Raw genomic sequence first — 27,247 nt, 5'->3', positions numbered from 1 at the left:
ACAAATGCCGCTGCAGCTTTGGTTAGATGAGACCAAAATGAAACTTTTTGACCTGAATGCAAAACATTGTGTGACAAAAGTCTTGCAGTGATCATGGTGGTGGCAGCATCATGCCCTGGGAATGTTTTTCTTTTTTTCTTTTTTTTTCCCATCAGGGACAGGGAAGCTGGTCAGAGTTGATGAATCTCGCAGTGGACCCATGTTGTAGTGCAAAAATGAATATTTAATGGTGATCCATAAAGCGAACAAAGTCCAGGCAGCACAGGTGAGCAAAAGGCTAGGAGCTCAGACACTGGTAGCTGGTAGCAACTACACTGGTAGCAACTGGAATAACAACTGGAATAACAACTGGAATAACCTACACAAATGGAACAGAGGCAAGGTGACAAGACACGACTCATGACAAACCACGACAAGTATCCGACAGGGAGCAGGGGACACAGGCGAGGTTAGATGCACAGGGAGTAATCAGGGAACACAAGACACAGCTGGGAACAATCAAAACACAGGGACTAAATTAACCAAAAAGCAAGACAGAAACTTAAATTCTCACTGTTAAACATTCATTCAGAGCTGCAAAAGAATGACTTGGACCAAAGCAAGTTCCTGTGGAAGAGTGGTCCAGTCAAAGTGCAGAAAATAGATCCAAGAATCTGTGGCAAACTTGATATCGTTAGTTCACAGACACTCTTAATACATTCAATAGATTTTATTGTTTCGCGAAGTGTCTAAATTTCCAAGCTGATCAAACAAAAAGATTTGGACGGCGTTTTAAAATAATTATTGAAGATTAGAGATTTTGACGCGAAGGCAGGACAAAAAAAATACATCCTATGGTTTTTGCGTTAAAGATCTTTATGGCCACCTTTCAGTCTGGGTGGTTTCGAAGGCCCTCCTGCTGCCTGGTTTTTGCTCCCTTGTTCAGGTTCACCATCTGCCCTTGATTGATTAAAGCTCCTTTAAGTAATTAATGCCTACTTTAATTGAGAGTCAGCCCTTGTGGCTGCAGGGATCGTGTGCTGAGAGAAGCCAAGGATCTAGTCGAGAGGGGCATGGAAATCTGTATAGCACCCCGAACCTCTCAGCCACTCATCTAAAGGCTCTTTAAGATGTTAATAGGAATGCAAGTATGCAAGCCGCATCCATGTGACAAATCGAGCTATAAATCACGGCGGCAGTGTGACATGACTTTTCCAACATTGGGATTAACGTGCTGGGAATGAGCTGCAGGCGTTTCGCGATTTTATTTGCTGGTTTATCACTTTCCATTGGTCTGTTTCCTTTGTGAAAATGGTCTGTTATGGCGGACATGCATGGAGCAGAAAGAAAATTGAATTTCTTCTGCCAAACAGCGCATTGTGACAGCATGTCACTGCATGATGCCACGGCTTGCCACCATTGTGCCGTTTCATCTGCTGCTGATGAATGAACAATATTAGCTTTTTCCCTTGTGCTTCACTTTTACTGCCACAATAGACGCACGTTGCAAGCCCTGACCTTTTTTTTCTTTCCTTTTGTTGAAGGTTCTCTTTGTCTTTTGGTAATTGTTTTTAGTAAACATTAAACCATCCTCCAGTCAGATAATGTGAGACACGGTGAATACAGAGTGGTCAGCATTGATTCCACATACCGGACTATGACCTTTTCCAATCTAAAGTCCTGCGCTGCCTGCCAGTTTGATGTGAGCCGGCTAATCGATTCCTCGCAGTCTTGAGAGACTCTCCCACTGAAATCTCTTCCAGGCCACCTGGAGTTTACCTAGATTTCATTGCCGCCACTCACTAAATAATGAAACATTTACCCTTCAATTGCCAGCTCCACAAAGAATAATTAATTTGCTCTCATTAAAGCCATCTAATGTAATGGCCTCATTAAGGGCTTTGGATGGAACAGCAGTCAACAGAGTCTGCAGCGCCCATTAGGAGAGAGATACATCAATGGATCATAAATATTTTACTACCACTACCTGAATGTAGATTGTGAGGGACCTCAGTTTGACTTGCATGGGTATTTAACATGCACCTTTGATTTGGGTTACAGGACTAACAAATAGTGAGGTTAAGTAAGGCTCTTCTGCCGAAGCCAGTGCAGTCAGCGTTTTGGTTAGGAACAAAATGCTGAGAAAAAAGCAGCATTTTTCATCGACTAGCTGTTTTAATAAAGAAAAGGCTCACTCAGTGGGAGGAAAAACTGGTTTGTCAATGATTTTTTTTTTTTTTTTCTGCAAGTCGCAACACACACACTCTGACGGACACACTTGATCGATGCGGGTCAGTGCTGTTCTCTGGTTTAGGGTTCAGTCCTATTAGATTGGGTAGATGGTAATAGACAGGGAGCTGTATCATGCTTCTCTGTGTGACCTCAGGGGTTAAAGGTCTATGTTTGACCCAAGGCAGCAATTGTAGTGCCTTGGGTCAGTACATCACAGGCCAGGATAGATCTCAGACCTCTTTCCTACTGGAAAACAAAGAGCTATATCTAAGGAGTTGTGTTGAGATGCATAGAAATTTGATATTAAATAGAAGTTTAATATGTTTTTTGTATAGTTGCGTGTCCAAAACAGTCTCTATTCCATTTCTCTTCTGGCAGCAGATCTTCAAGCTAATTCGCCATGATCAACAGCTATCTGTGATTGCTAAATTAAGCAGCTGATCTTTGGTAAATCCTGTAAGTTGGCTTTTGACTATAATTGCAAGTACACTCATTGCCCAGTTCTTTAGCTGCACTTGTGCAATTACTGGATAACATGAATATCTAAGCCATCATTCAGGCATCTAGACGTGGTGAAGACAACTAGTAAAAGTTCAAACAGAATGGAGAAGAAAGAGGCACTTAGGGACTTTCAACCTGTCTTATTTCTTGATGAAGATTATTATTATTTCAAAAGCTGCTGATCTGCCACAATTTCCAGTACATAGAATGGCCTGCAAAAGAGGCAATATCCAATCAGCTGTGTTTCTATGGACAGAAATGTCTTTCTGATGTCTGGGGTCAGAGGGGAATTGCCAGAGCGTTTTGAGATGATTTAGAGGCAACAGGAGCTCAAAAATAAACAGCTCATCAGAACCATTTCAGCTACAATAAAATGGTAGGGGCAGAGATTGGTACAAAACTCCAAAAAATAGATGCAGGCCGCCTTGTATCAACAGTTCAGATCGCTGCTGTGGGTCTAATTTACACGGTAAATGTGCATAGTGTTGTTGATCGCTATGTTCATTATTCAGCATGCCCACTACTTCACTTCTTGAGGCAGGATAACCTCAAGCTGGTTTCTAGAGCATGATAATGAGCCCATTGTACTTTAACGGGCTCCACAGTTACCAGATTTTGATTCAAAAGAACCTTTTGGACGTAGTGAACAGAGGGTTTGCATAATTGATTTTGCAGGTGATGACCGTCTGATGCTGCTGTGCCATTAAGAACTGAGACGGTTCTGAGAAAAAAAACTGGTTAAACTCGATAAAGCGTGAACCAAATGTTCTAAACTAATACTGAAAACCTGGACAGTTTTAGATTGAGATGTAAAAGGAGATACAGTAAAGGAGAAAGGAAACAGAAGGGAAAATGCAACAATTTATTTGTTGGTGCCGTTGGTTCTAATATTAGCCTGACATTCCAGGCCTGAGTCCAAAGCTGATTTCAAGTACTTGTTTGTTGGAGACCAATAGGTGATTTTCTGTGGGGGATATCGACATACCCATCTTCAGTTTGTATTTGTGTGTGTGCAGTGTATTTGCAGCCTGCTGTCCCTATTTGATCCACTGATTTGGGTTCTTTTTTGTTGGCGGTAGGGGCTCTGCTCAAAAGCAGTGTTTGAGAACCGCTTGCCCTGTCGGCGATCAGAAATCTTCTGCAGCTGGTGTGCCCTGAACGCCACAGCAGCGAAGGGTGTGGCGCGCTCTCAGACAAGGTTACAAGGCTTGCATTGATTTCTACATTCAAGTGTATCTTTATTATTGCTGATCACCGATCAGGGCACAGCAAGTGGCACAAAGCTGTAGGCTACAAAGGAACAGCTGCCTTTGTGTGAAAGGTATTAGGGATTTTTTTAGAGAAGCATGGATGAAGTCCTGAATATATTGTGAATTTAGAAACCTTATCTGTGATAATCAGTGTTCATAAACTGGTTCGGGAGTTCGTTCTTTGACAAAAAAAAAAGAAAAAGAGTAAGAGATCAAAGGGAAACAGGCTGAACAACCAGATCTGACAGGATTTTACCTTTGAAACAGTTAAATGACAGTCATCACCAGCAGGGGGGAACATTTTCTCTCCTGCCGATGTGTACGACACCTGTCCAATAGCTAAAATCTCACTTTACTTCTCCAGGTTTTAGGTTGAGGTGCAGTTATGGTCAGAATTCAAAAAATCATCAGCACAATGAAAGTAATTTTGTTGTTGGGCTTTAAAGATTTTTTAGCCTTCCTTTTACTTTGTTTATTTATATTTACTTTTACGCTCTGTTACACGACTTTTAGCAATTTACAAGCACATCTTTCATACAATAAGCTTCTGCTATGATTCTTGCTGGATAATGGATACTGTTTTGATGTGTGTTTTGAGATCATTGTTCTATTGAAGTCCACATCTATGTCCAACTTTCCACCATACATGTGTTGTTGATCAATTTTGAGGTAGTCCTTCGTAATCATCCCCCACCAGCACCACCAGTAATAAATAGCCCCACATCATGATGCTACCACCACTGTGCTTCACAGTTTTTCTTAAGCATGTAAGCCTTAGCTTTGATCCTCCATACATATTTTCTTGTAGTTGTGGCCAAATAGCTCAATGTAGCCATCCAGTTGTCTCATTTGATCATTAAGCTTTTCTCTAGAAACACTCAGCTTGTTAATGTGAAGCCCTGAAAATGTTAGTCGTGCATGAAAATGTTCATTTTGGATCAGGTGGGTCTTTTCTGGTTGCCGTCCTCTCAGCCCATGGAGACGTTAATCTTGATGTTTCATCAATCCACCTTGGAGGCAAAATGATTCAAATAAACTTTTAAAATCCCCAAATGCCATAATATTTATTAATCAATAAATTGGCATATACATTCCAATGAGTTTTGTTTGTCAGATTAAAAATGCCTTTTTGAAAATCACAGTCTATTAAACATACGTACTTCTCACTAAGCCCTCATTTCTGTTTGTAAAAACATTTTTTTATTTATCTGAGGTAATATTCTTATTTTAAATGTTGTGTTTTCATTAGGTATAAATGAAGAATCGTCATAATTAACAAAAGTAAAGGCTTTCAAACATCCATCTGTATGTAATTAATCTGTCATGTGTTTCACTTCGTGATAAAGCTTCTAAACTAAATGGGCTTTTCAATAACATTCAATCTTATTGAACAGGTTTGTCTTCCTGTTGATATAAAAACTTCTCACTGGAACTGTACATCCAATAGTACAACCAGCAGAAATATATATATATATATATATATATATATATATATATATATATATATATATATATATATATATATTTTTGCAGTTGCCTTTGGTTTGGAAAGTTTTCATTGGGAGAAACAAAAGTCATCCTTGTTTAAGAGAGTAGAATAACTTCGTACAAACAGTAAATCTCACTCGCATTAAACTAAGCCGTACTCCTGTCCTGCTCGTGTTTTTCGCAGCCATTTAAAGTAACAACATCACTAGTCGAGATATTGAATTCCTTCCTTTAAGCCTGTTAGGCCCAAAGCTCGAACGGGGACAGACAAGTGCAAACACAGACATGTTCCCTGGGGCCAAGGACGCCCGTGGGGTTACGGAGTGCTGAAGAGGAGCCTAAGGAAGGGGCAAGGACATATGCCGAGACATTAATCTGCTAATACAAAGAAAGAGCCCGAAACAGCTGGTGTTGTGCCAAACTCGCAATCTTAATCTTGTCAACTTTCTGTTCAGCTGCGCCAACTGTGAGCCTTATTGTGAACAACAGAGCTGTCACTGGAAGAAATTTGTCCATGCTTCATTGTAAGTGTCTTGTTAGTGCGAAACAGAGTGCATGGAGAAGTGCGCGTGAGCTGTTTTGTGTGTGTGTGTGTGTGTGTGTGTGTGTATATGTGAGCGTTGGTTCCCCGCAGTGTGCATCACAGTATATTAGGGAAAAATTTTTTTGCATCATTTCCCCTCTTCCTCCAAAGCATAAAAACATGAATATTTAAAACTACATCAAACAAGCATTCATGAAATATTAAAATGTTCAAGTCAGAAGAAAAGCTTTTATCCTCGCTCATTCTTAAGTATTTTGTAGCTTCTTATGCACACACACACACACACTCATTAACACACATGTGCACCCGGACAGGCGTGTTAGTCCTCTGCGAATTTACCCACGGGTAAGAATGACAAGTCTTCCTGCTGGATCCACTCTTCTGTGACATCAGCACTTTGCTGCATGAAATAAAAAAAAAAGAAAAAAAAAAGGAAGGATACAGGAAGGTTTTAGTCCATATTGAAATTTAGGCAGAATACATGATGAAAAGTCTTGTTTTGTGGATGTCGTGTTGCAGCAGATATGGAGGCATGCATGTGTTGTGTGAGAAGTACCAATAGGGGCTTCCTGTTTGTGGCTGAAAGATTAAGCAGTCATTTATGTCATTTAAGTTTAATCTCCGCTGTATGTTGACGAGGCAAAGTTGATCCGTTCCGTGCTCGCTCTTTTTTTGCCTCCTGTTTATCAATCCCTTTCACCCAGTTTGTCTCTGTGTACAGCTCAGAGCTAGATGCTGCTGTAATTACTCCAGCAGCGGCTCTGAGCGGACGCTGCTGTGTTTTTAGAGAAGATCCTGTTAAGCATGAATTGAGGAAAAAAAAAACACGTGTAGGAGTAAAATCTTGTTCTCACTTCACTTGTAGGGCCTCACGGCCAAAAGCGGCGAACTCGTCTGTGCTATCGCCCTCTGCCGTAATCTGGATTTACGTTAAATGAAGGTGCTATGAGAGTTATGTGCTGCGGGTAAGATATTGGCCCTCTGTAATGTTTTTAACAGAACCTGGCCTAATGAATTCTGAACTGTCCCTTTGAGGCTTGAACTTAAATTTATCAGTTTCACTTGAGCTTCTCTCTGTGGTATGAGTGCATTTCATTAGCATTAAGCCTCTGTGATGTAAATTTTTTTTTTTCTTAGATGAATCCTCTCTGTTAAATTGACTTATTGGATTATAAGGCTAAGGGTATAGTGTGCTTTTTATTCTTTAGTCACATGATGTCATTTAAAGGAAGGAGGAGATTAATGACAAAAAATCCCTTATAAGGCCCTCGGGAGCTTTGATGTTGTCATTTCTGACCATGTTTGCTTATTTTTTCATTTATTTGTGCTTGGTTTTACTTTACTTTAATACTTAATCTACCAAATTTTGGGGTACAATGACGTTAGTAGCTGATGCTACTTTTTTGATGGAAGGAACGCCACGGTTTATCCATCTATTTTCTCTACTTCTTCTCCTAGTCGCTTCCATCGGGGCCCTTAAGGGAATGACAGGAGGGCAGGGCATATTGTAGGGTAAATCTAATCAACGAGAGAAGTGCTTTTAAATGTCTTCTTTTCCCTTGGGCAAAATGTTTTGGAGGAGCGCTCAGTTCTCACCGGCGTGTCGTGCCCAAACTCCACCGTTTCAAAATGCAATTAATATCGAGCAGGTACCCGGGCCTGCGGTCCCCATCATATAATAACAATGTTAGAACAAAGGTTAATGCTTTGAATTTAATCTCTGTCCTCGTCATTTTTAGTGAAGTTGCGTTGCAAGTGAGGGGACGTGGGCAGAGGGGTCCGGAGAGTGATTTGTAGTCTGTGTGCAGCTCAGACGGAAGCAAAATTAATTACTGGTCTCTATAAATTCAATGTCATGTCTCATTTTGTTTAATCCCCCCCCCACCTCCCTTCTCGCTTCGTAGTGGTTCTAGTAGAGAGGCTCGGAAAGACTAATGAAAAGGCCTCTTAGATGCTAATGGCAAATTAGCCTTGGTGTCACTTTTGGAGGCTGTGAGTGGAATGACTGCCTACTCACTCAGGATATGGTCAAGTATCAGCCGGGGCTGCAGCTCCACTTGCATAAGCACACACACGAAAACACCAAAAGGCTTCTAAAGATGACAGCTTCCCTACAAAGTCTTTAGTTCTTCCTTTTTCCCATGCTTTGCAGACGCAGTTGTCTCTCAGAACAGTCGCATCTTCGGCTTTTATCTCAGAAGTGCTCAGTTTGCCTTTTTCCTTGGAGGATTTTGTGGTTTGGATCATGAATACTGAGTTGAGTCGAGTTCTTTAAGTCTTTGTGGTTGGTTCTAAACTGGACCAGAGTCAGATTTAACAATTTACTTGGATTATTGTATGATCAAGCCTCAAATATAAAAATATTTTTGAATTACACGTCTGCACGGAACCTAATTATTTTTCTCTCGGGAGTCCAAACAGACATAAAAAGCAGACTTATTGATGGGGGCTTTAGATCTCAGAGACGGCATCTGTTTTAGGTTTCTCTCTGCTAAATGTTCCAAAACACTTTATTCTCTTATGGAAAGAAATAATCTGACACAAGCTGCATGCAGTTTGTGACAAGTTTATGTGTGTTTCTCAGCTTTATAAATAAATGATTGAATGACAAATCTGTCTCATTTTTGCCTTGTTGAAGGACCATTCTGTATCTGCTGCCAGATGTTTGACTTTTACAACTACATCCTGTCACAGTCAATTGTGTACAAATGGATGTTGTGTCTGGAGCTATAGAAAGTCTTTGAATTATATGTGGATAAATACGAGGTAGTCCATATATGTGGCGTGAAGGGAGACATGGTTTTCATTTAGTTTCCAAATAAAAGAAAAAGCTGAACTGTGGCATGCATTTTCTTTACTCTGATACCCAAAATAAAATTCATTGCAACATGCAGCTTTTCGAAGTCACCCAATTTTTAAATAGGACCTGCCGAAGTCCACCGCTGCTCTGCCAGTGGCAGATTCATTAGTTTTTCAAGAAATCTGGCTTTTATGGATTAGTGGCGCAAACAAATTTATTGTTGGAAGAAATACATAAGAAGTCTAATTTGTTGTTTCTGCCTCGGGCCACGTGGGGGGATTCAGTAAACATGTGGAAGAGGTTGCTCGGGTGTAATGAGCAACAAACGTGAATAGTTTGGCAAATACTTGGAACGTCATGTGGTGGAAAATAACACTTCACAGCTCCCTGAATGTGCACACCGTGTTGGTGGCAGCAGCATCCGGTGGGGATGCTTTTCTTCTGCAGAAACAGGAAAGGTAGCGAGAGCTGATAGCAAGGTGGGTGGTAGAAAATCCTAAACCTACTGGCTGAGCCACAATGAAATGATTTCGATCAGTGTCAGGTGTTAGAAGGGCCTAGTCAAAGTCCAGATTTGGTAGAGACACATCCAAAAACACCTGCACCCCGTAGCTGGAATCCCAGTTAAAGTCCTACAAAGTATTGACTTACTTGGCTTACTGCATGCAACCACATATTTTAAATTTTGTTTTTTTAAAAAAGAGAATGGAAGAAAGAAAACAATGAATCCCAACTTCACATCGTATTTCATTGGTCTGTCCCAAGTAAAACATTTTGTAGATTGATTGTAGACTTAGAAAAATATATTTTCTTCAAATTGAAACTGCATGAATGCTTTTGCTTATTTTCTCTGTACTTATCACAAACACACAAATTCCCAGCGCTCTACTGTGCCTTTAACTCCAGCAGCAAACGGAGAAAGAGGGAAAAAAAAGCCAAACAAGTTGCTCCTGAGGAGGCAGCCATCCAGAGCGCAACATGTGCATTTATGTAAAACTTATAATCCAATTAACAAGCACAAAAAACCCTGCTGATCATTCTATAATGGGGGTACAAAGCAAAGAGGAGCCATGTTTGGGGAAACCGCTCGTGTGGAAGAAATGCAAATGGTGTAAAATGAGTGTGTCTGGTAATGTGTTTGATTAAAGCCCCATGCTGTGGTAAACGACCGGATCCCTGATAACTCTTTCCGCTCCCCTCTGTCGTTTGTTTTTCCAGGCATACTTCCGACAGGGTGTTGCCCTTCAGTACCTTGGTCGCCATGCGGACGCACTGGCCGCCTTCGCCTCTGGGCTGGCCCAGGACCCCAAGAGCCTTCAGCTGCTTGTGGGGATGGTGGAAGCCGCCATGAAGTCACCGCTACGAGGTGAGATCTGTCGACGCTCAATCCACATTTCTGTTCAGCATGCCTGTTTCAGTAGATATTCATGTACATTTCACTCTCTTCGTTGCTTCACGTATTTTGTCCTACCGCCTTCTAAATGACTTTCCTCACAGATAATCCTTGTTCTGTCAGTCAGTACGTTTTTTTTGGGGTGACTTTATCTGTCATTTCTTTTTTTCAGCTTTGCAGCAAGCGGGGCCGTCTTTCCGTCTGTCTATCTTCTTTTTTCTTTGTTACCGACTGTTTGTGTCGAGTACTTACACCTTCGGGCTCAGAGGCATGATGCCTGCCGCTTCAGCATATCTTATTGTCGCTCAACCTGATCGCACACACAGATAGCCTGTTATCTAAATGAGCATCCAACATTAATGCCATTGTGTTCGCCTGGCCTCGTGTAAGCTCTTTTTCCTAAAGCTGAGTGGATCTTTAGCACTGCGGCGAAACCAAGGTTGTGACTGTGGGACTGATGATGTTGCTGGGCCTCATTACCTGTTGTTTGTCACTGAGTGGGATGCTATCACTGCGGAGCCGATCCGACAGCTTTTCCTCTGATAATCCAGAGGAATTCCTCTGATAATCCAGGAGATATATTCAAACCGAATATATCGGTTTGAATATATCTCAAACTGATATATGTTGGTATATGTGATTGGTCCACATCAGATCCACTTCATGTGGATCTGATTGGTGTTTTACTTTGTCATCATTCATAAAATCCAACAGAACTAATAATTTCCACAATGTTCTCTCTGTAGGTCTAAATAAATATGGAAATTAAGTTCAGTTGTGCCTCACACAATGTGTGTTCTGTGATAAAGACACGGAATATACAGCCTTTAATTTACATTTCTGTGTTAAAAAATACTTTTGTATTGCTCCAAAAGATCTTAGATTCTTCAGTAGGTAGAGTTTGCAATGACCATTCCTGGAAAGTATGTCAAATTTTTTTCTTTGTATATTTAAACAAACGTAAAGCTTTGCTTTTTTAACAAAGTTCCTACTATAAGTTAACATTTTGATTATATTCTACGTACCTGTTTTACTTGTTTACTTCATGTTTTAATTTGTCATCACCCTCATCTTTTTGCCAAACTATCGTGAAACGGGTCCCTGAATAAATATGATCTGATTTTATGTAAACTAAAAAAAAATGTGTTGTGAGATTCGATCAATGAGAAATTGAATGCAAGAGTCCTCTGAAAATGTGGGTGCAGATTCAAAGAGGAAAAAAAATGGCTTAGAGAGTGGAGAATGAAGCGCCCATCTTAGCCACCGTGAGCTTTTCAGGCTTCTATTGGAACCAAAACAAAAACAAACCAAATTTGGGTCTGAGCCCAGACCAGTCCATTGTGGACTAGAATGGGTGTTCTCTGTAGGAGAAGAACAATATTTAGGCCAAGCGACTTAATCCCCTAATTGTTTACCCTACTTCCCCGAGCGCCAGGCAGCCATGGGAAGACCTAATCCAAGGTGTGTTAAGGAGAGGTAGCTAGGTCAAAGGATTAAAAACAATGATCCTCTCAGAGGGGCTGTTGGCACATGGCGGCGATAATCAATATTACGCCGGCAAACAGGGAGGATAATCTGTGTTACACAGCTAAAGTCCCTGTAGAAGTGAAAGGTAGGCGTGTTCTGCTTTCTCTCCTTAAAGGGAGGAAATTCATACCCAGATTCAGTTGTTCATCTGGCAGTAAACAGAGTTATAGAAAATGTTGGGCAACAGCAAAAGTAAAGAATGGGATGTTTTAATCAGGTGATGAATTTTTACATGCAGTTTTCCCACTCATTACACTGATAGGTGATAAAAATGTAACTTAGTAAAAAACAAAAACCTAATATTTTTTTGTGGTATCATCCTTCATATTACTATGTAATCAGTGTAAAATAGTAAGTAATATTTTCTTTTGTGTATTTACAGTATAGCTGTGTTATATTGCCATGTTGCAGGATTAAATATGATTGCAGTGCATCTTTATATCACAGATAAATCATAGCTCAGTGCATCTTTAATGAAACCACTTTTAATTTGATTACATCTACCAAACCAGACAACTGAAAAACAAAATTAGAGAACGACAAACAATAAAAATGTTACTTAAAGAAAGCAATGTGTGTCTTGAGGACACAGTCAGTTGTCTATTAAAAAACAGGGAAATGTAGTTTTTAAGTTTTTAATGTTATGGATGTTTTATTCTTGATTCCTATTTCAAGGTTCCCAAGCGGACTATAATCCAAAACTGTACTCAAATGAAGTCCTACTTTGATCAGGAATGTTTTTTGTTTGTTTAGAGCTGTTATATTTTCTTGCATTTACGATGAACCAGTTTATGTTGCGTAACTTTTTTTTAATTTTTCTTTGTTTTTTAGCATTGCTATTTGCAGTAATACTGAAGGAGTCCACAGGCTTCCTATTGGTTTGTTGAGATCAGTCAACCCTTAGAAAAAGAAGAATGAGTCTTAAAAGTCCATCAAACATATTATCACACTGAGTTTTTTTTTCTTTTTAATCAGAAACAGATGTCAAACCTGACGATGTGAAGCATTACTTTGACATTAAACACAAATCATTGGAGGAATCATTAACATTTAAATCTAAAGAAAAAACACAAAATGCTTATCTAAGAATCTTAAACACCAGATGCAGCAGAAAACACAGAAGTCACTTACCGTTCAGCAATATGACCGATTATCTAACTGAAGAGGAGTCATAGCAGTGACTTCATATTTGCAGACGTGATTTACTTTTGCAAAAATAACGAGCATTAAATCGAAGCAACACATTTTTTCATTTGGTATTTTTGTAATCATTGGATATATAGACATATATGAAGGTGTATTTGATTGGAAAAGAGTTGAACTCTCACATTTAAGATCACGTTGGCAAAATGTTAAATGAGTTAATGAGACAGGAAAAGCCGACGCGCTTGATTTAAATATTCGATATCAAACAGGACAACGTCTTGATGTGAAGGAGGAAGAGCCTGACGGCTGAATATGCCCAGAGAAAAAGAATGAGAAATACTTTAATACATCCTTAATACAGTCTTCTTACGGCATAGTAACGAGTTTCATTGAAAATGTTGCAGCGAAAAGTACAGCATCTCATGGAGACATCTGATGAGAATGTTCTTTGCACCCATCAAAAGGTGGACAGTACAAACCTCATCTGCCTTTCTCCTTTGCTGCCTCGTTATTAATCCTTAATTTTACCTCTCTAGTGTGGATATCATATGTCAATATCGTACCATGATAGTTACCTCATATTTCCATCATTTTTTCCACAGTAATAGAAACATAAAAAGAAAGAGTTAACCAGACAAAATCAGGCATAAAGAAATGCCAGCTTGACAGCTTTAATTTTAAATCTGAAAAAGAGATTTTACTGCTTGCTGTTTAGATTATCAGAGTTCCTCTGTACTGACCAGCTAATTAACTACTATATATTATTTTTGCAGCTGTTAATGCACTATTTTTCCCCTTTATGCATTCTCATCTTTCTAAGATGTAAGAACCTTTGCGATTAGATCATATTGATGCCGAAAAAGAGGTGTGTTCAACATCTGACCTGCCAGCAGCAGAGACAGGCTGCAAGAAGTGGTACAAGGAAATAATCTAATGACCATGAACCGTCACAATATAAAGAAGACTCACTAGTTAGAAGCATAAGATTGAAAAGGTATTTTGAAAAGCAAATCAGGAGAAATGTTTTTTTTTTTGTTTTTTTTTTTAGAATTACCTCGTCGATTGCTGTGTGCATCCCGATGACATCTCGGATCTTGTGTGTCTCATAGCTTGGTTCAATCCAGATCCTCCATCTATTTCTGTGCCGGTGTTGTGTGTAGGGAACAGTGCTCTCCATTGTCATAACAACCTGTTTATGAACACAACAGCCATGACACCTTTTTAAAAAAGCTTTTTTTTTTTTTCCATCGTTTGATTTATGACTCAGCTCTCGGTGTCACTCTGAAGGCAATTACAAGGTGTGAATGGATATAATATGCATGCACTGTCTCCGTAACCACGACGTTCTGCCAAGTGCCGGAACAGAGGAGATGCTCTTTCAAGGGCTCTTGAAAGAGCATCATCAGTTATGCTTTTGTGTGCTTTTACGGGGATGCGGCTCATATTGAATATATGTGTGTGTGTGTGTGTGTGTGTGTGTGTGTGTGTACAAAAATGTATAAGCATTTTGTGAGGGTGTAAGATTTACTCCATTTGTTCAGATGTTGCTGTGTTTAAATGTTTGCAAGTAAATTCTTAGCAGTTCCTTAAACTTTGATCTGATGATAAAAAGTAAATCAGACATCGCATAGATAGAGATTATCTGAAGTGTGCAACGCTTTGATCTAGTTGGAAGCAACTGAACCATATATGTTTGCACATTTTTTTCAAGTGTGGTGTGTATTTCAGCTTTCCTGAGAAATTACTTATAGAACCACCTTTTGCCACAGTCGCTACTGCGAGTGCTTCTACCAGCTTTTGCACATCTGGTGATTGAAAAACGCTTCTCCGCTGTTCACTGAAAAAGTACGGAGTCTCTGTCAGATTGGAGTGAAAGCATTTGTGCAGTTATCTAGTCTTTTCCACAGATCCACAATTCGGTTTATGTTTAGGCTTTTAGTGGTCCACTCCAACATTTTACCACATTTCATTGTAGCTCTCACTGTGCGACTTTAGACTCATGCTGTTGGTTTTAAAAGTAAATCTCGCCTTAATCCTTCTCCATGACTTTCTCCCCCTTCTGTCTGCTGTGTTCCTCCGTCTTCATGACGCTGTTTATTCTCTAATGTTTTCTAACAAACCTATAAGGCCTTCGCAAGCAGCTGGATTTATACTGAGAATAAATTACGCTCAAATACTTTGAAAATCTACTGTTGTCACCGAATGTGTTTTCAGGTATCAGAGTAAAGGGGACCGAGTACCAACGCATAAAACGCTTTTACTTTTATTCGTGACACATTTATAAAACAATGTCTTTAGTTTTATTCCACTTTAAGGTAATGTTCTACTTTTGTGTTCCAATACAACACGCTGTTCGTGGTTATGTAGCAAAATGTTGAAAGGTTTAGGGGGTGTAAATATTTTTGGTATGCATTTAGAAATACATGCACAAAGGAGCACATTAGACACAAAGACCTACATCCACTTGGTCAGGTCAGGACGTTCGATGTTGCTGTCTGCCACAGGGCTTTATAATCTGAAAAGGCTCTAGATCCCCAATCCCATGTGGTCCACCATTGATTTATGTCATTGTGTGAGTTTTCAGCCTCTTCAGAGGTCACCTTGTACATCTCCTTTGGTCTTTGTTTCTCCATTACATCTCCGCTACATACTGGCATGAGCTGCTTTTGTTCCCCCGTCATCCTGTCATTTTAAAGTGAATAACCTGCTGTAGCTTTCTCAAACAGTAACCTGGAAAAAAAAAAGGCAGAAATATTGACGCAATCTTGTTATGTGGTTTGTGAGAACGATCGCTAGTGATTGTCTAAACATTTGTCACTTCATGCAGTAAAAATAACCAAGTCAAAGAGTAAGAATAAAAAAAAAGGATCATACAGTGCATTGACTTATTGTTAAATTGTCGAGGACAGCCGTCTGAGCAACAGGCTGTGATTATGGACTCTGGGAAAAGCTGTTATTTAAAGAAAGTAAAGTCAGAGTGGAGATAAATCCCACCTTTACACAGAATTTACAAATCCGCAACTCATTTCTCATAATCTTTCTCATTTTATTGTTACTCAGCATGGCAGCAGAATGTTTTTTTTTTTTGCTTTGGCACCCTTCATAGTCTGTGCCTAACACGTTTTTTTTTTTTTTTTTGCTCTGCACAGATTCTCTGGAGCCCACCTATCAGCAGCTGCAAAAGATGAAGCTGGACAAAAGTCCCTTTGTGGTGGTGTCTGTGATTGGCCAGGAGCTACTGACAGCGGGGCACCACACGGCCTCCGTGGTGGTGCTGGAAGCCGCTTTGAAGATCGGAACGTGCAGCCTCAAGCTACGCGGCTCCGTCTTCTCCGCCCTCAGCAGCGCCCACTGGTCCCTGGGCAACACAGAGAAGAGCCTCGGATACATGCAGCAGGACTTGGAGGTGGCCAAGACCTTAGGTATGTCAGCTGGGAACGGGCTGTCAATTATTTCCGTTAGCTACGTTTTGAAATTCGCAGGAATGACACAAATGTTTAAATGGAAAAAAATATTAAAAGAAATATTATATAGTAATAGTAATATTATGACAAAACACTGAACAGCTACAAAGCAGAAAAGTTAACCAGCTTTTGAGACAGAGGTATAGATTGCACAAGGGGCATTTACTGACTGAAATAAAATCAGATTTTTAGAAGTTGTATTGGTTTGGTCAACAGCAGATTTCTTGATGCATGTCAGATGGTAATAAATACGAATATTTTGCCTCTAATGGCGACAATTTTTGCATATGTCATCACTGGCGTTTACACTGAAGTCTTAAAAAACTCGCAGCTACTGCACATCCTTGTAATTGCTTCTCTTTTTATCCCCCCTCCAACAATCAAGTGATATGTTTTGATGAATACATCAAAATGACACTTTGCATAATATGAACTCAAAATGTCACCGCATCCTCCATTATTAAGATTCGAATGCTCATTCTTCATAGTTTCATCCTCATGTTTTATTACTGACTGAGTGTTCCTCGGCATGGAGAAAATCAGTGCCTCATACATTTCCTCAGAGATGTTCTGTCATTCTTCAAAAGAAATTTTGCTTTCTGCTGGAAGGGTTGTGTTTTGCTAAGTTTCTCTTTAAAACACCCCCAAGGTGTAGGAAGTCATTCAGCAAACCTGGCAGTGTCAGGGCTCTCACTTTGTTCTTCACTCGAAACTGTTTGGAAATTATTCGAAAAACTCATTGGGTAGTTAACATGAAGTTTTCTAATCAAGGTGGGATATGTGTATATATTTAGATATATGTATATATTTATAAGTGCATCTGCCTTGTAGATATCCAGATATGTATTAAAGTCCTACCTCCAGGCTTTTCTGTCATTGTTTTGCAATCATGAGGGATCTTGGCAAGGAAACTACCTGGCAAAGTGAACCCAAATTTATTTTTGATCTGATCTGACTAATGAGTGAACGTTCAATATTCATTAGTCTCTTTTTGTTGTTCTTCAGTAAAGTTTAATGTGTGCCAACAAGCAGGACATTTATTTCTTGGATGTCATCCATTTGTACTGATATATGACGGTGCCCTTTTAAATTAAATGAAATGCTATGCAAACTCATTTTCACAGATACATTCTCTGTCAAATCTGTTTTCAGAGATAATTTGTAGAAGTAGTAAGCTATTTTTGTTATTCTGGGACTATTTCTGGGCACAATGCAATTTTCTTTTAGCTTTCTTTTATGCAGTGTCCCTGTATCATTTTTTAGTCTTTGAGAGTGACGACAGTATTTAATGAGTAAAGTTGTACAGCTTGTATGATTAGATGAATACCTTTTTAGTCTAGTCAATAGCTACTTTGCTATTGTTTAAAAAACTTGCGGCGAATATCCAGCCTTCGGTTTCTATAAAACTTTGAGTAGGCAATAGTATTTTTTTTTTGCCAACTCCAAATTCTCTTCTTTGAGTTTTTTTAAAAACTGTCAACATTTCCAAATCATTTTATGTTCTAACAGAGGTCGAAAGCTTAAAAATTGCAGCTTTTCTGTCCTCCATTCAAGCTTCCAGTTATGTACTAAAAGTCTTGTTGTCTCTAGCTGTCGTGCAGCTTGAATGAAGCACAGGCACTCCTCAAACATGACTTTCTACATCTCTTTTTTTTATTATTATTATTTTGACATTCTGACAAGAAGTCTCCGGTTTGGTTACTGTGTGAAGACGACTGAAAACGCCTCGATTCCGATAACCACTCAATTTCTTGGCCAATCTCTAATATTGAGAATTGATTACATTTATGTAACATTAATGTGACACTGCCTAACATGACACAGCTTTACTGATGATTAGGTGGATAAACTGGGTAACTGCAGTGATTTCAGGTCACTCTTGTCTATTAGACTTTCTCAGTAATAAATGTGATTCATGTTTAGCCTTTGTTTAGATTACATTTCTATTCACTGCAAAATCCTGTTAGCTAACTGTAAACCAATTAATTACCAAGTGACTTCATCCTACTTTTTAGAAATGTTAGCACATTCATATGCTTTAAGCGAAGATAAAAGACCACTAGCTTAGCTGCTGCCTCTTCTCTCGTTTATCTCAGTGAATTATAGCATAATTTTGAGTAAATCTTGTAGTGAGGCTCATTTTCTCGTCTTTAATCAATTTTCTTGAATGTTTAAGGTGATCTGAAACATTTTTAAAAGAAAAAAAAGCCACTTGCTGTGGAAACTTTACAAAATGAAGAAAAAAAAACCCCAAGCTAAAACCAAAAAAAAAAAAAAAAGAAGCATGCAGCACTGACTGGCTCCACTCGTCTCACCCCCACACATTTGACACATGAGTGGGCAGAGCAGCTGGAGATAAGAAGCGGAGGTTCTCAGGTGGAGCGCAGAGACTTGAGCTTTACTTTGGCCCTTACTGTGAGGCCTCGCTGTCAGGCAGAAATAATAAGGCTTTCCCCTTTTACCCTCCGGAGCTTTAAGATCAGCACTACCAGCTGTCAGAGAAGCTGTTCTTGCAGAGAAGAACGCCGAACGGCCACTTTACCTTTTAAGGGTGCAGTGGCATGCAAGTGGCAATACACGTGTTTCATTGCACAGAAGGCTGATATGAAATAAACACCACTTGGCTCCTAATTGTGTCCAGCAGATAGCCGCGGTGCGTGTCAGGGTGTCGGTGTTTGTGTTTCATGTCTTTTGTTCTACCTCTTCAGGTGACCAAACTGGGGAATGCCGTGCTCATGGGAATCTGGGCTCTGCATTCTTCTCCAAGGGGAACTATCGTGAAGCATTAACCAACCATCGCAACCAGCTGGTACTGGCCATGAAGTTAAAGGACAGAGAGGTAAGTAGTAGTGTGTTATATGTGTTACAGCGACCCTGAAATGGGTAGAGCAGGCCAACTGTCACTGTGGAGGATAATAAATTGACTTTTGGTGGACTTTTTTTCTTTCTTTCCTTGAGTCTCTTATCATATTGAAAGTGCAGGATTGTGCTGTGCCTGGAAATCCTTCTGTTCTCCTGGTTTGGAGGACATGTGAAGGGGAAATATGAAGGACACAGAAATGCGGCTGCTCTTTCTCACTTCAGGAAAAAAAATGAGTGTGAAATTGGTGCAGGGCATACATAGAGGGGATGGTGGATGGGAAATAAGAGTTCCAGCAACAGACTCAGATAATGGGAAGCTTTAGCTGCTGCTATTATCGGTGCTAACTGTTAATGCAGATGCTAATCAGGTGAATACCTGACTGCGTGGCCTTCAAGCATTCACAGTTTTTGAACTGTAATTTGCAGGAAATAATTTGATTTGGAAGGAAGGAAACGATTTGGCCGGCCAGATCCACTTTTCATCCTGTGCTGCCCTCTTTCTCTTCTTTCTGTCTCTCAGCTCTCTCTGTCTCTCTGCCCGACCTTTGTGGTCATTGTTGTGGGGTGACAGGTGCTTGTTCCTACACAATTCCCGTCACACAAAGAGAAGAATGGCCTCCTGTTTCCCCTTCCTTATCCTTCCTACCAGACTGGCAGCCCTGCTTGTTTTTGTTACTTCATATCGGGAGGCATTTAAGGAGTCAAGTCAAGTGCAGCACAATACACCAGGACGGAACTGACCATTGAGGAATGAGGACAGAGGTGTCTTTGACGTCTCTTGCTTTCAAAGATCACAAGTGTGACTTTGTGGTCAAACTTTGCCTTACAGAGGCATTGATGGCCCTTGAACCGTGTCACGTTTCGTCATGCAAACAGCTAAATTTATTAATGTGTCTTGAAGGGGGGTTTTAAGTGACAAGCAAACGCAAAGTAGTTCATACTGTCCATGTGTTCCAAAAGGAAATGTGTGCATTGTTTCGTACAAATAAATCTGAAACTGTGGCATGCATTTATTTTGTATCTCGATACTTTGTAGAACTCCCTTTCACAGCAGGTACCACTGCAAGTTTTTGGGGTTATGTCTCTATTTGCTTTGCAGATCAAGAGACTGAAAGACTCCAATCTTTCTTGCAAAATAATTCAAGCTTTGTTAAACTGTCTTTGAAGATCAGTTTCAAGACTGGCTACAAATCAGATTCTCAATGATATATTTATATATATATTTTTACCATTAATCTACACAGTTTTATTGCAGTTCTGGCTGTAGGTTTAGGGAAGGTGAACATCGACCTTAATCTCAAGGGGTCTTCTTGGGTTTCTGCTAAAGAAAACGATCCTTACAATATGATGTTGCCACCACTATGTATAGTACTAGTGAGATTTTGTTTTGAGTTTTAGTTTTCCACCACACATGATTCATTTTGATCTCATCAGACTAAATTGTATCAAACTTTGAAGGGGATTTCTTATAGCTTTCCCTCTACAATACCAAGTGAGGGATGCCGCTTTCCCCCCATTTTTCCCCTCCCACTTTGTTTATTTACAACTTCTTATTGGTTTATCACAGAAATGCATATAAAATCAATTAAGCTATATTGAAATACGTTGTTATACTATAAAAATGACATAAACCTGTAACGTAGATCATTTTACTGGTAAGATTCAGCTCTAAAGTTCATGTTTGGCTTTTGTCTCTTGGAGGGAAACAATAAGTCATCTGTCCCACCTCCGTCTACACACAAACTCATTTTCAAAGTAAACTGTTCTCTTGTGAGAACAGCATGATGCCTGGGCCCAGCTGAGGACAATGAACTCCACAAATGGTTGCATCATATACAAAACCTTGTGATTGGCTCCTAACAGCCCACCCTACGTTCCTCCCCGGCTCTCCTCTCGTTCATCCCAAGGCCCCCTAATCAGAATCATATGTGTGTCACACCACCTGGTCTCCTTCAGAACACACTGGAGCCTGGTGCGCCGCTCATTACGGCCAGCCGGGTGTTTTTGTGTTTCTGATGTGGACTTTTTTATCTGGCCTCTCTGAAGCTGAGGTCACTTCCTAGGGGCCCTGGGACAGGATGTTGGTTCTGACGGGATTTCCCATGTGTAGTCTACGGTCGACGAGCATTGAGAAGGTCCAACGGACTCTTGATGTATAAATTTTTAAAAAAGCAACGATTCCAGTCTTTTGTGAATTATAACGTTGCGTTCAAAATACATCCAAAAATGATTAAATGGTTTTTGGATGTATTTTGGGAAATCTTACGGTAAAGTGATTAAGATGATAAAGTTCCCTAGTAGACCATCCTGGTATGATGCTAATGATGTAAAACTTTAAATAAGTTTTCTTTATAGATTATACAGTTCATGTCTTTGTGTATAAATATTCCTTAATCTATGTTTTTTCCTCCAATTCTTAATAAAAAAAAACAAAAAAAAAACGGTAATTCAACACGGACATTATTAAAGCTTCAGATTAGAATTGTATTGCAGTTATCAACTCAATTGCTAACATCTGGGCATGTGGTGACATCATTAAATAAAACCAGATAAGTCACTGAGGTCAAGTAGCCACATGATCATTGGTTTAAATATAAAGAGGTGGAGGATGGTCCTCATCAGGTCCAAATGGGACTTTTATATAATACAAAAGGTCCAGAACAACTATTAGTCAATAAATGTGTTTTATTAGATTTGTTCACAGCCGAGAAGCAAATGGCTGCTTACAACATTTTCTTGTTTTTGTACCACTGTAACTTTTAAAATCAAAGCATGATCAGAAGATGACTTTTAACTTTCTGACCTTTACGAATGTTGTGCATTTCTTTCTGTAGTCCTTCTATTAGCTCACATTTGTTTTATTTTCCTCCTTTTTTCCTCTCAATTTACATTTTTCAGAACAAATTCTGCATCATATGGTTAATGTATGAAACTTCAGTACTCCACTAGAAGATTAACCAACATTTAATGAGACTCATTGAAGCCCTATATATATATATTTATATTTGTTGGTTATCTGTAAATATTTTTAGTGTTCCATATCATGGGCATCAGAGTGCCATAGATTTGGACGGGGCCGCATCGCCTCTGTTTTCATTCTGTATCTGAGAATCTCTGGCCTACAGCATACTTTACGTTGCCCTTTCCTTTTGTAGATCTACCAAGAGAGATACTGATGGTACAAATAATGCCAAGTAATGTAACTGTCAACCTACAAAAACGCTGCATGTCCGAACTAAAATTGCCTGTTTATGGTGAAGGATCAGAGCGAGAAATAGAGCAGGACATCAGATAAGTTGTTCCTTATACATCAAGCAGCACTCCAGCACTTGTTCTGTCAGATCTTGATTTGTCTCGTGGTAATTGGGACGATTTCTTCGTGCATCTGTACAAAGAAGTCAAGCATAGTGTTGCGCGTTTTTCTGTGGATGGCCAGTGGACTTTGTGACACTAATAGATTTTTATAACTCTATCTAGGACACTATGAAGATGAAAAGCTGAGAAAAAAAAAAGAAAAGCAAACAGAGAAGCAGGAGGAGTGGTGGAGAGGCTCAAACAGAGAGCGCTCTGTCATCCACAATCCTCCTCTGGCAAGCCGAGCCAGTGAGGTCACGGGCTAGTATGAAGTTAGTGTCGTATGTTAGACTCACTGACTTGTGGCTATATCTTTTGCAGATTTTCCACAGTCACGTGTACTGTGGCTATAACATAAACACGGCGGCTTTTCTTTGTAGGTGTGTGACTTTAAAAGCTTTTGTTTTTGTCCCACTTTGAACACCTGGCTACATCCAAGGGATCTGCCAGTAACTATTTTCTTTTTACAAAAACTCTGTAATTGTGAAACAAGGTTGTTTAACTAGGGCTTTCCTCTGGGTGCTCTCTTACTCTTTCCTTTTTGTTTGTGACTTTCTTTTTGTTATAATGGTAGGGTTAGATAGAAGGAGGTTACCCCTAATTTAGGGTGAGTTTTTTAGGTGAAACTAAGGTGGGCTGGCAGACGTTCACACTGTAATTATGTCATGTGTGATTCTAAAAAGATTCTCGAGCAATGACACCCACCAACCTCAAACCCAAGAAAAGAGAAGCTTAAATGCTTTCTGGAGTTTTGCTTTTGTTCATCTTAACTGGCTTTCTTCCACTGTATATGTTGCTAAGATTTCAGTAAGTTTTGCCCTTTATTTTGAAATTGATAGCGGTGTATTTTCGGGACAGCATGTTAGGTCGTGCCGGTGTTTCATTCACACTGCAAGAAAGCGAGAGAGAGAAAGATTTTCAGTAGGAAACAGGTAGGCTGAACGGTGATTTGTTTTTTTTTCCTTTTTACATAAGGAGATTGCTTTTTCAGTTGCACTAGCCAAACTGACCTCAAACTAATCTCACTAATCTCTAAGATGCTACAGACAGATTAAAATGTAAACCTCGTACCGTACTTCACTATAAGCCACACCTACAAATGTTTTGAAAAAGAAAAAAAAAAACAAACAAAATAAAAATAAAAAACTGGAAACATACATACAGTATATAAGCCGCACCGGGCTATAAGCCGCTGGTATCTCTGCTCTCAGTTTTCTGCAGCAGAGGGCTGCGTCCTAATAAATCTGCTGGATTTATTAAGGCAGCCCTCCGTCTCCAACGCCGTACCATGGACTCGTTTACGTGCAGCGGCTCTATTTCCCTCCTGTACTGCCAGATCGATAGCCCTCAACTTAAAGCTGCATCATATGAGTTTGAAGAAATTTCTTCGTTGTGCTTGCTGCTAGCATGTGCTTGTTCTAAATGAAAATTAGCATTTTCTTCTTTGATTTTGACTTCCAATGATTCGTTTCCTGCTGAAGAGCCCCCTGGTGGCTGAAGAAAAATCCACAGAAAAGCCGCACGGTTCAAAGCATAGGATAAAACACTGTTAAATTAGTATTTAGAAACTCTTTTTATACCGTCTTTCTTTGTTCTTAGAGAGATATTTTAGTTTAGATAAATAATTAGTATCATCTAAGGGTCGAGATATTGGAAATTGGCACAAAACTCTGACAGGAAAACCTTTTATCTGAGGTAGGGGATGTTTGGCTTAGCTTCATGGATCCTTCGAGGATGTAGCTGGTGTGATAAGGCCAATGGCTGAAAGATGAGCCTCTAAATAAGGGGTGAGGTCAGGAGCTAAATGTGGGTGTTCAGTTGTCAGGGTGAGGGTTTGTCAGTGTTTGTCAGCACTCCAGCCTAGTCGGGGATCATTAAGGAGTCATTAGTGTATGGACGTGTGCCTCTGGCGAATCTCCTGGGGGTTTCGCTGATTGAGGATGGCAGAGGTGGGTGTGCTGGAGTGTTACTTGGCACCCATGTCTCTCTTCTTTAGCCTCCACTGATTTTGTGATTAGAAAGGAGTCTTTTGGAATGATTAGCTAATTTAGCTGAAATATCTGGTGGGGTGGGGGGGGCAAGAAGAGATAGATGCCCAACTAAATAAAAAGCAGCACATATCTTGCTTAGAGTGCGCTTCATAAGGCTGGGTAGTTTGTGAGGGCATTCAGGTGTTTTTATTACTTTTCCAACAGAACCAATATGATCTGTGCCTGCTTCCTCACCTCTTCTGGTGCTAGTTTGAAGAGCAAGAGCTTGCTCTAGTGCGGCAGCTCCAGCAGCATGTCCAGCCCGCTGCGCCTTAATGGCGCGCAGGCTTTCCTCGGCCCAGTGGTTCAGAACTGCTCCACAGCAGCCAGCTAAGCCATGAATCATGAGAGATGGACGGCAGGCGTCAGCCAATGGGCCATGACCAGAACTGGGAAACAGGGTTTGTGTGTGTGTGTGTAAGTGTGTTTTTCTTTTGAGCACACATCTGCGTTCCCATATTCCAGTGTCATGTGAATGTGTCATGTCCGTTTAATGTGCATGTTTGTCTTGGAACGTTTGTCTGTGCAAACACATATGGAGGACGTTTTTTTGGGGGTTTTTTTTTTCACGAGGAGGTAGGGTTGTAAAAGACGAGGAGAAATTTAGAACGGCTTTACAATCTATAGCTGTTTTCTAAGTGCTTCTGAGATTTAGGCTTGTGCAGTTTGCAGTTTAATGATGCACTTGCTTGCTTTCTGCGTATGCACACCAAATTCAAGGTTAACAAACAAACATTTCCTCTGTCACCGTGCGTGTATGCATATAAGCATGCTATGCGTGCATTGCTGTGCATTAGCTGCATCCAAGGTGACGCAGCTTTGTGTCTCCCCCAGCAGTGCACTTGGAAGGCTGTCAGAGAGATGAATGGCTGCCGTTATATCGACTACTGCTTTCTGCTGGCTCTTCTCTCTCTCTTTTCTTCTTTCTCTCTCTCTCTTCTTCTGCAGCATCCGATGTTCTGTGTCTCCACTATTCCTCATCACTTTCCCTTCCTTTGTTATCTCATCTTCCATTTTACCCCACGCTCCATTTATACTTTGCATTTAATTTCATTTTCTTTATTTGTACTTTTGAGTACTTTTTATTTTGACTTTAATTTTGATAAAATGGCTATGCCAAAACGTTTTGGTATAGATATCCCTTAGTAAAACAGACACAAATCATGTTTGAATGGTTATTTGCTTTTACTTCTTGGATCGATACATCGACTCCAAAAAGTCAAGGTATTGGACTCTTGGATGTCTGATTATGGATGTCGATGAACAAGCAGCTTCTAGTGATGCTTTATATACATCAATCAGAACTTTAGGACAAACTTTGATATCAGTTTTCCTTTAAATAGATTTTGGAAGATCCTGACTATCCTTCACGACTATACGATACAGAGCAATACTTAGGAAGGTAAATATTCAGCCTTGTGGTTGTCTGATTTAAGTTTCACTCTCTTGTGCCCTGAATGAACAAAAGATGTATTTAAATATGTCATCAAGAAATAGTTTTCTTTTAAAAAGTGTTATTTTAAACACCTAAGTCCCACTAAAAATGGCTACCTTCAACTCTGAAGAGAGCTGTTGTTTGTAGAAGACCCTGGTAAACTTACTGTGACGCATCGAGTTTACCATTCTGTCACAATTTACTGCTGATAAAGCTGAAAATAGATTCTGGTAACCAGCCAATTTTTCTGTGCACCTTTAACCGAATGCTGCAGCGGGCTGTATTTACTAGATCCATAGGGAATAAGATAATTTATCTCGAATATTACCTCTTCTTCTGCCTTTTTCACATTTGCTGCCCAAATGAATAGCACCATCCTGGGTTAGATTAGATAAATAAGTCACATGGTCTGTCTACATGAGATTCCCTTCCTGTCTGATCTGTTTTGATGTTCTATATGATTAGAAATGTCGGCCGGGGCATATTTAGATTGTGTTCATCAAAGGTTTGTGCTTCCTTGAGGTTTTCATTGCGCCGCAGGGAAATTCTAATCACTTCAAAAATCAAATGTTCAATCATTAATCTTGGCAGAAAGATTTGATGTCAAATGGAGAGAAGTTTGAAGTCAGAATGTGCCAACCCATCTTCTCTAGATAATAGGTGGGAGATAAGAGATGGAGCCAGCCAGTGTAACGTTGCTGCACAAGCTTTGATTGAAGGGAATTACATGTGAAGCTCCCAAAGTACTCGAGCCGCCATTCACCAATATTTCACACCGCCTTTCACAGTTATTGGTATCCCTGGGAAAGATGTTTGAAAGCATTAAAATTACTTTAGTGATGTGGGACATTCTGACAATTTTAGAAAATGTATTCAGTCAGATTTTCAGTTTTGTGGTATTTTGCTTTTCTATTTAAATGTTCTAGCTTTTTTTTTTTTTTTAAGAATTTGATTCCATGCACTCCAACGATGTTTCCTTGGCCATTGGAAAAGAAACTGGTCCAGATTTTCTACTGTACTTAACTATGAGATACCATTTGAACATTTTGAGCTTTTCAGTGTTTATACCTGAAAAGCTATAAACACTGGTCCGATATAGGTCTGATATGCCCCCAAAAAAACAATCCCATTGAAAGTTTCAATGGAATAAAGAACCACCCAAACAATGAGTCTTATTACTTGTTGGCATTTAGTGGTTGTTATGGAGATCAACGAGACGAATCTTCTCTCTGGGTCTTTAAT

At 39.8% G+C, this 27,247-nt stretch overlaps 1 protein-coding gene across 3 annotated transcripts in view; it reads left to right on the top strand.

Annotated features, from left to right (window-relative positions):
- Positions 1 to 27,247, top strand: part of LOC103146299 (tetratricopeptide repeat protein 28) — a 233,412-nt gene that overhangs the window by 135,962 nt on the left and 70,203 nt on the right. For all 3 annotated transcript variants that reach the window (XM_007564163.2, XM_016677787.1, XM_016677792.1), the window contains 3 exons: positions 10,013 to 10,160; positions 16,010 to 16,282; positions 19,033 to 19,163. In XM_007564163.2, coding sequence (XP_007564225.2) covers positions 10,013 to 10,160; positions 16,010 to 16,282; positions 19,033 to 19,163 — 552 coding nt within the window. The remainder of the gene's footprint in view (positions 1 to 10,012; positions 10,161 to 16,009; positions 16,283 to 19,032; positions 19,164 to 27,247) is intronic.

Source organism: Poecilia formosa, unplaced genomic scaffold, assembly GCF_000485575.1.
Source record: "Poecilia formosa unplaced genomic scaffold, Poecilia_formosa-5.1.2 Scaffold5, whole genome shotgun sequence".
NCBI lineage: Eukaryota > Metazoa > Chordata > Actinopteri > Cyprinodontiformes > Poeciliidae > Poecilia > Poecilia formosa.
The sequence above is the reverse complement of the archived record's forward strand: the minus strand, read 5'-3'. Positions and strand labels throughout refer to the sequence as shown.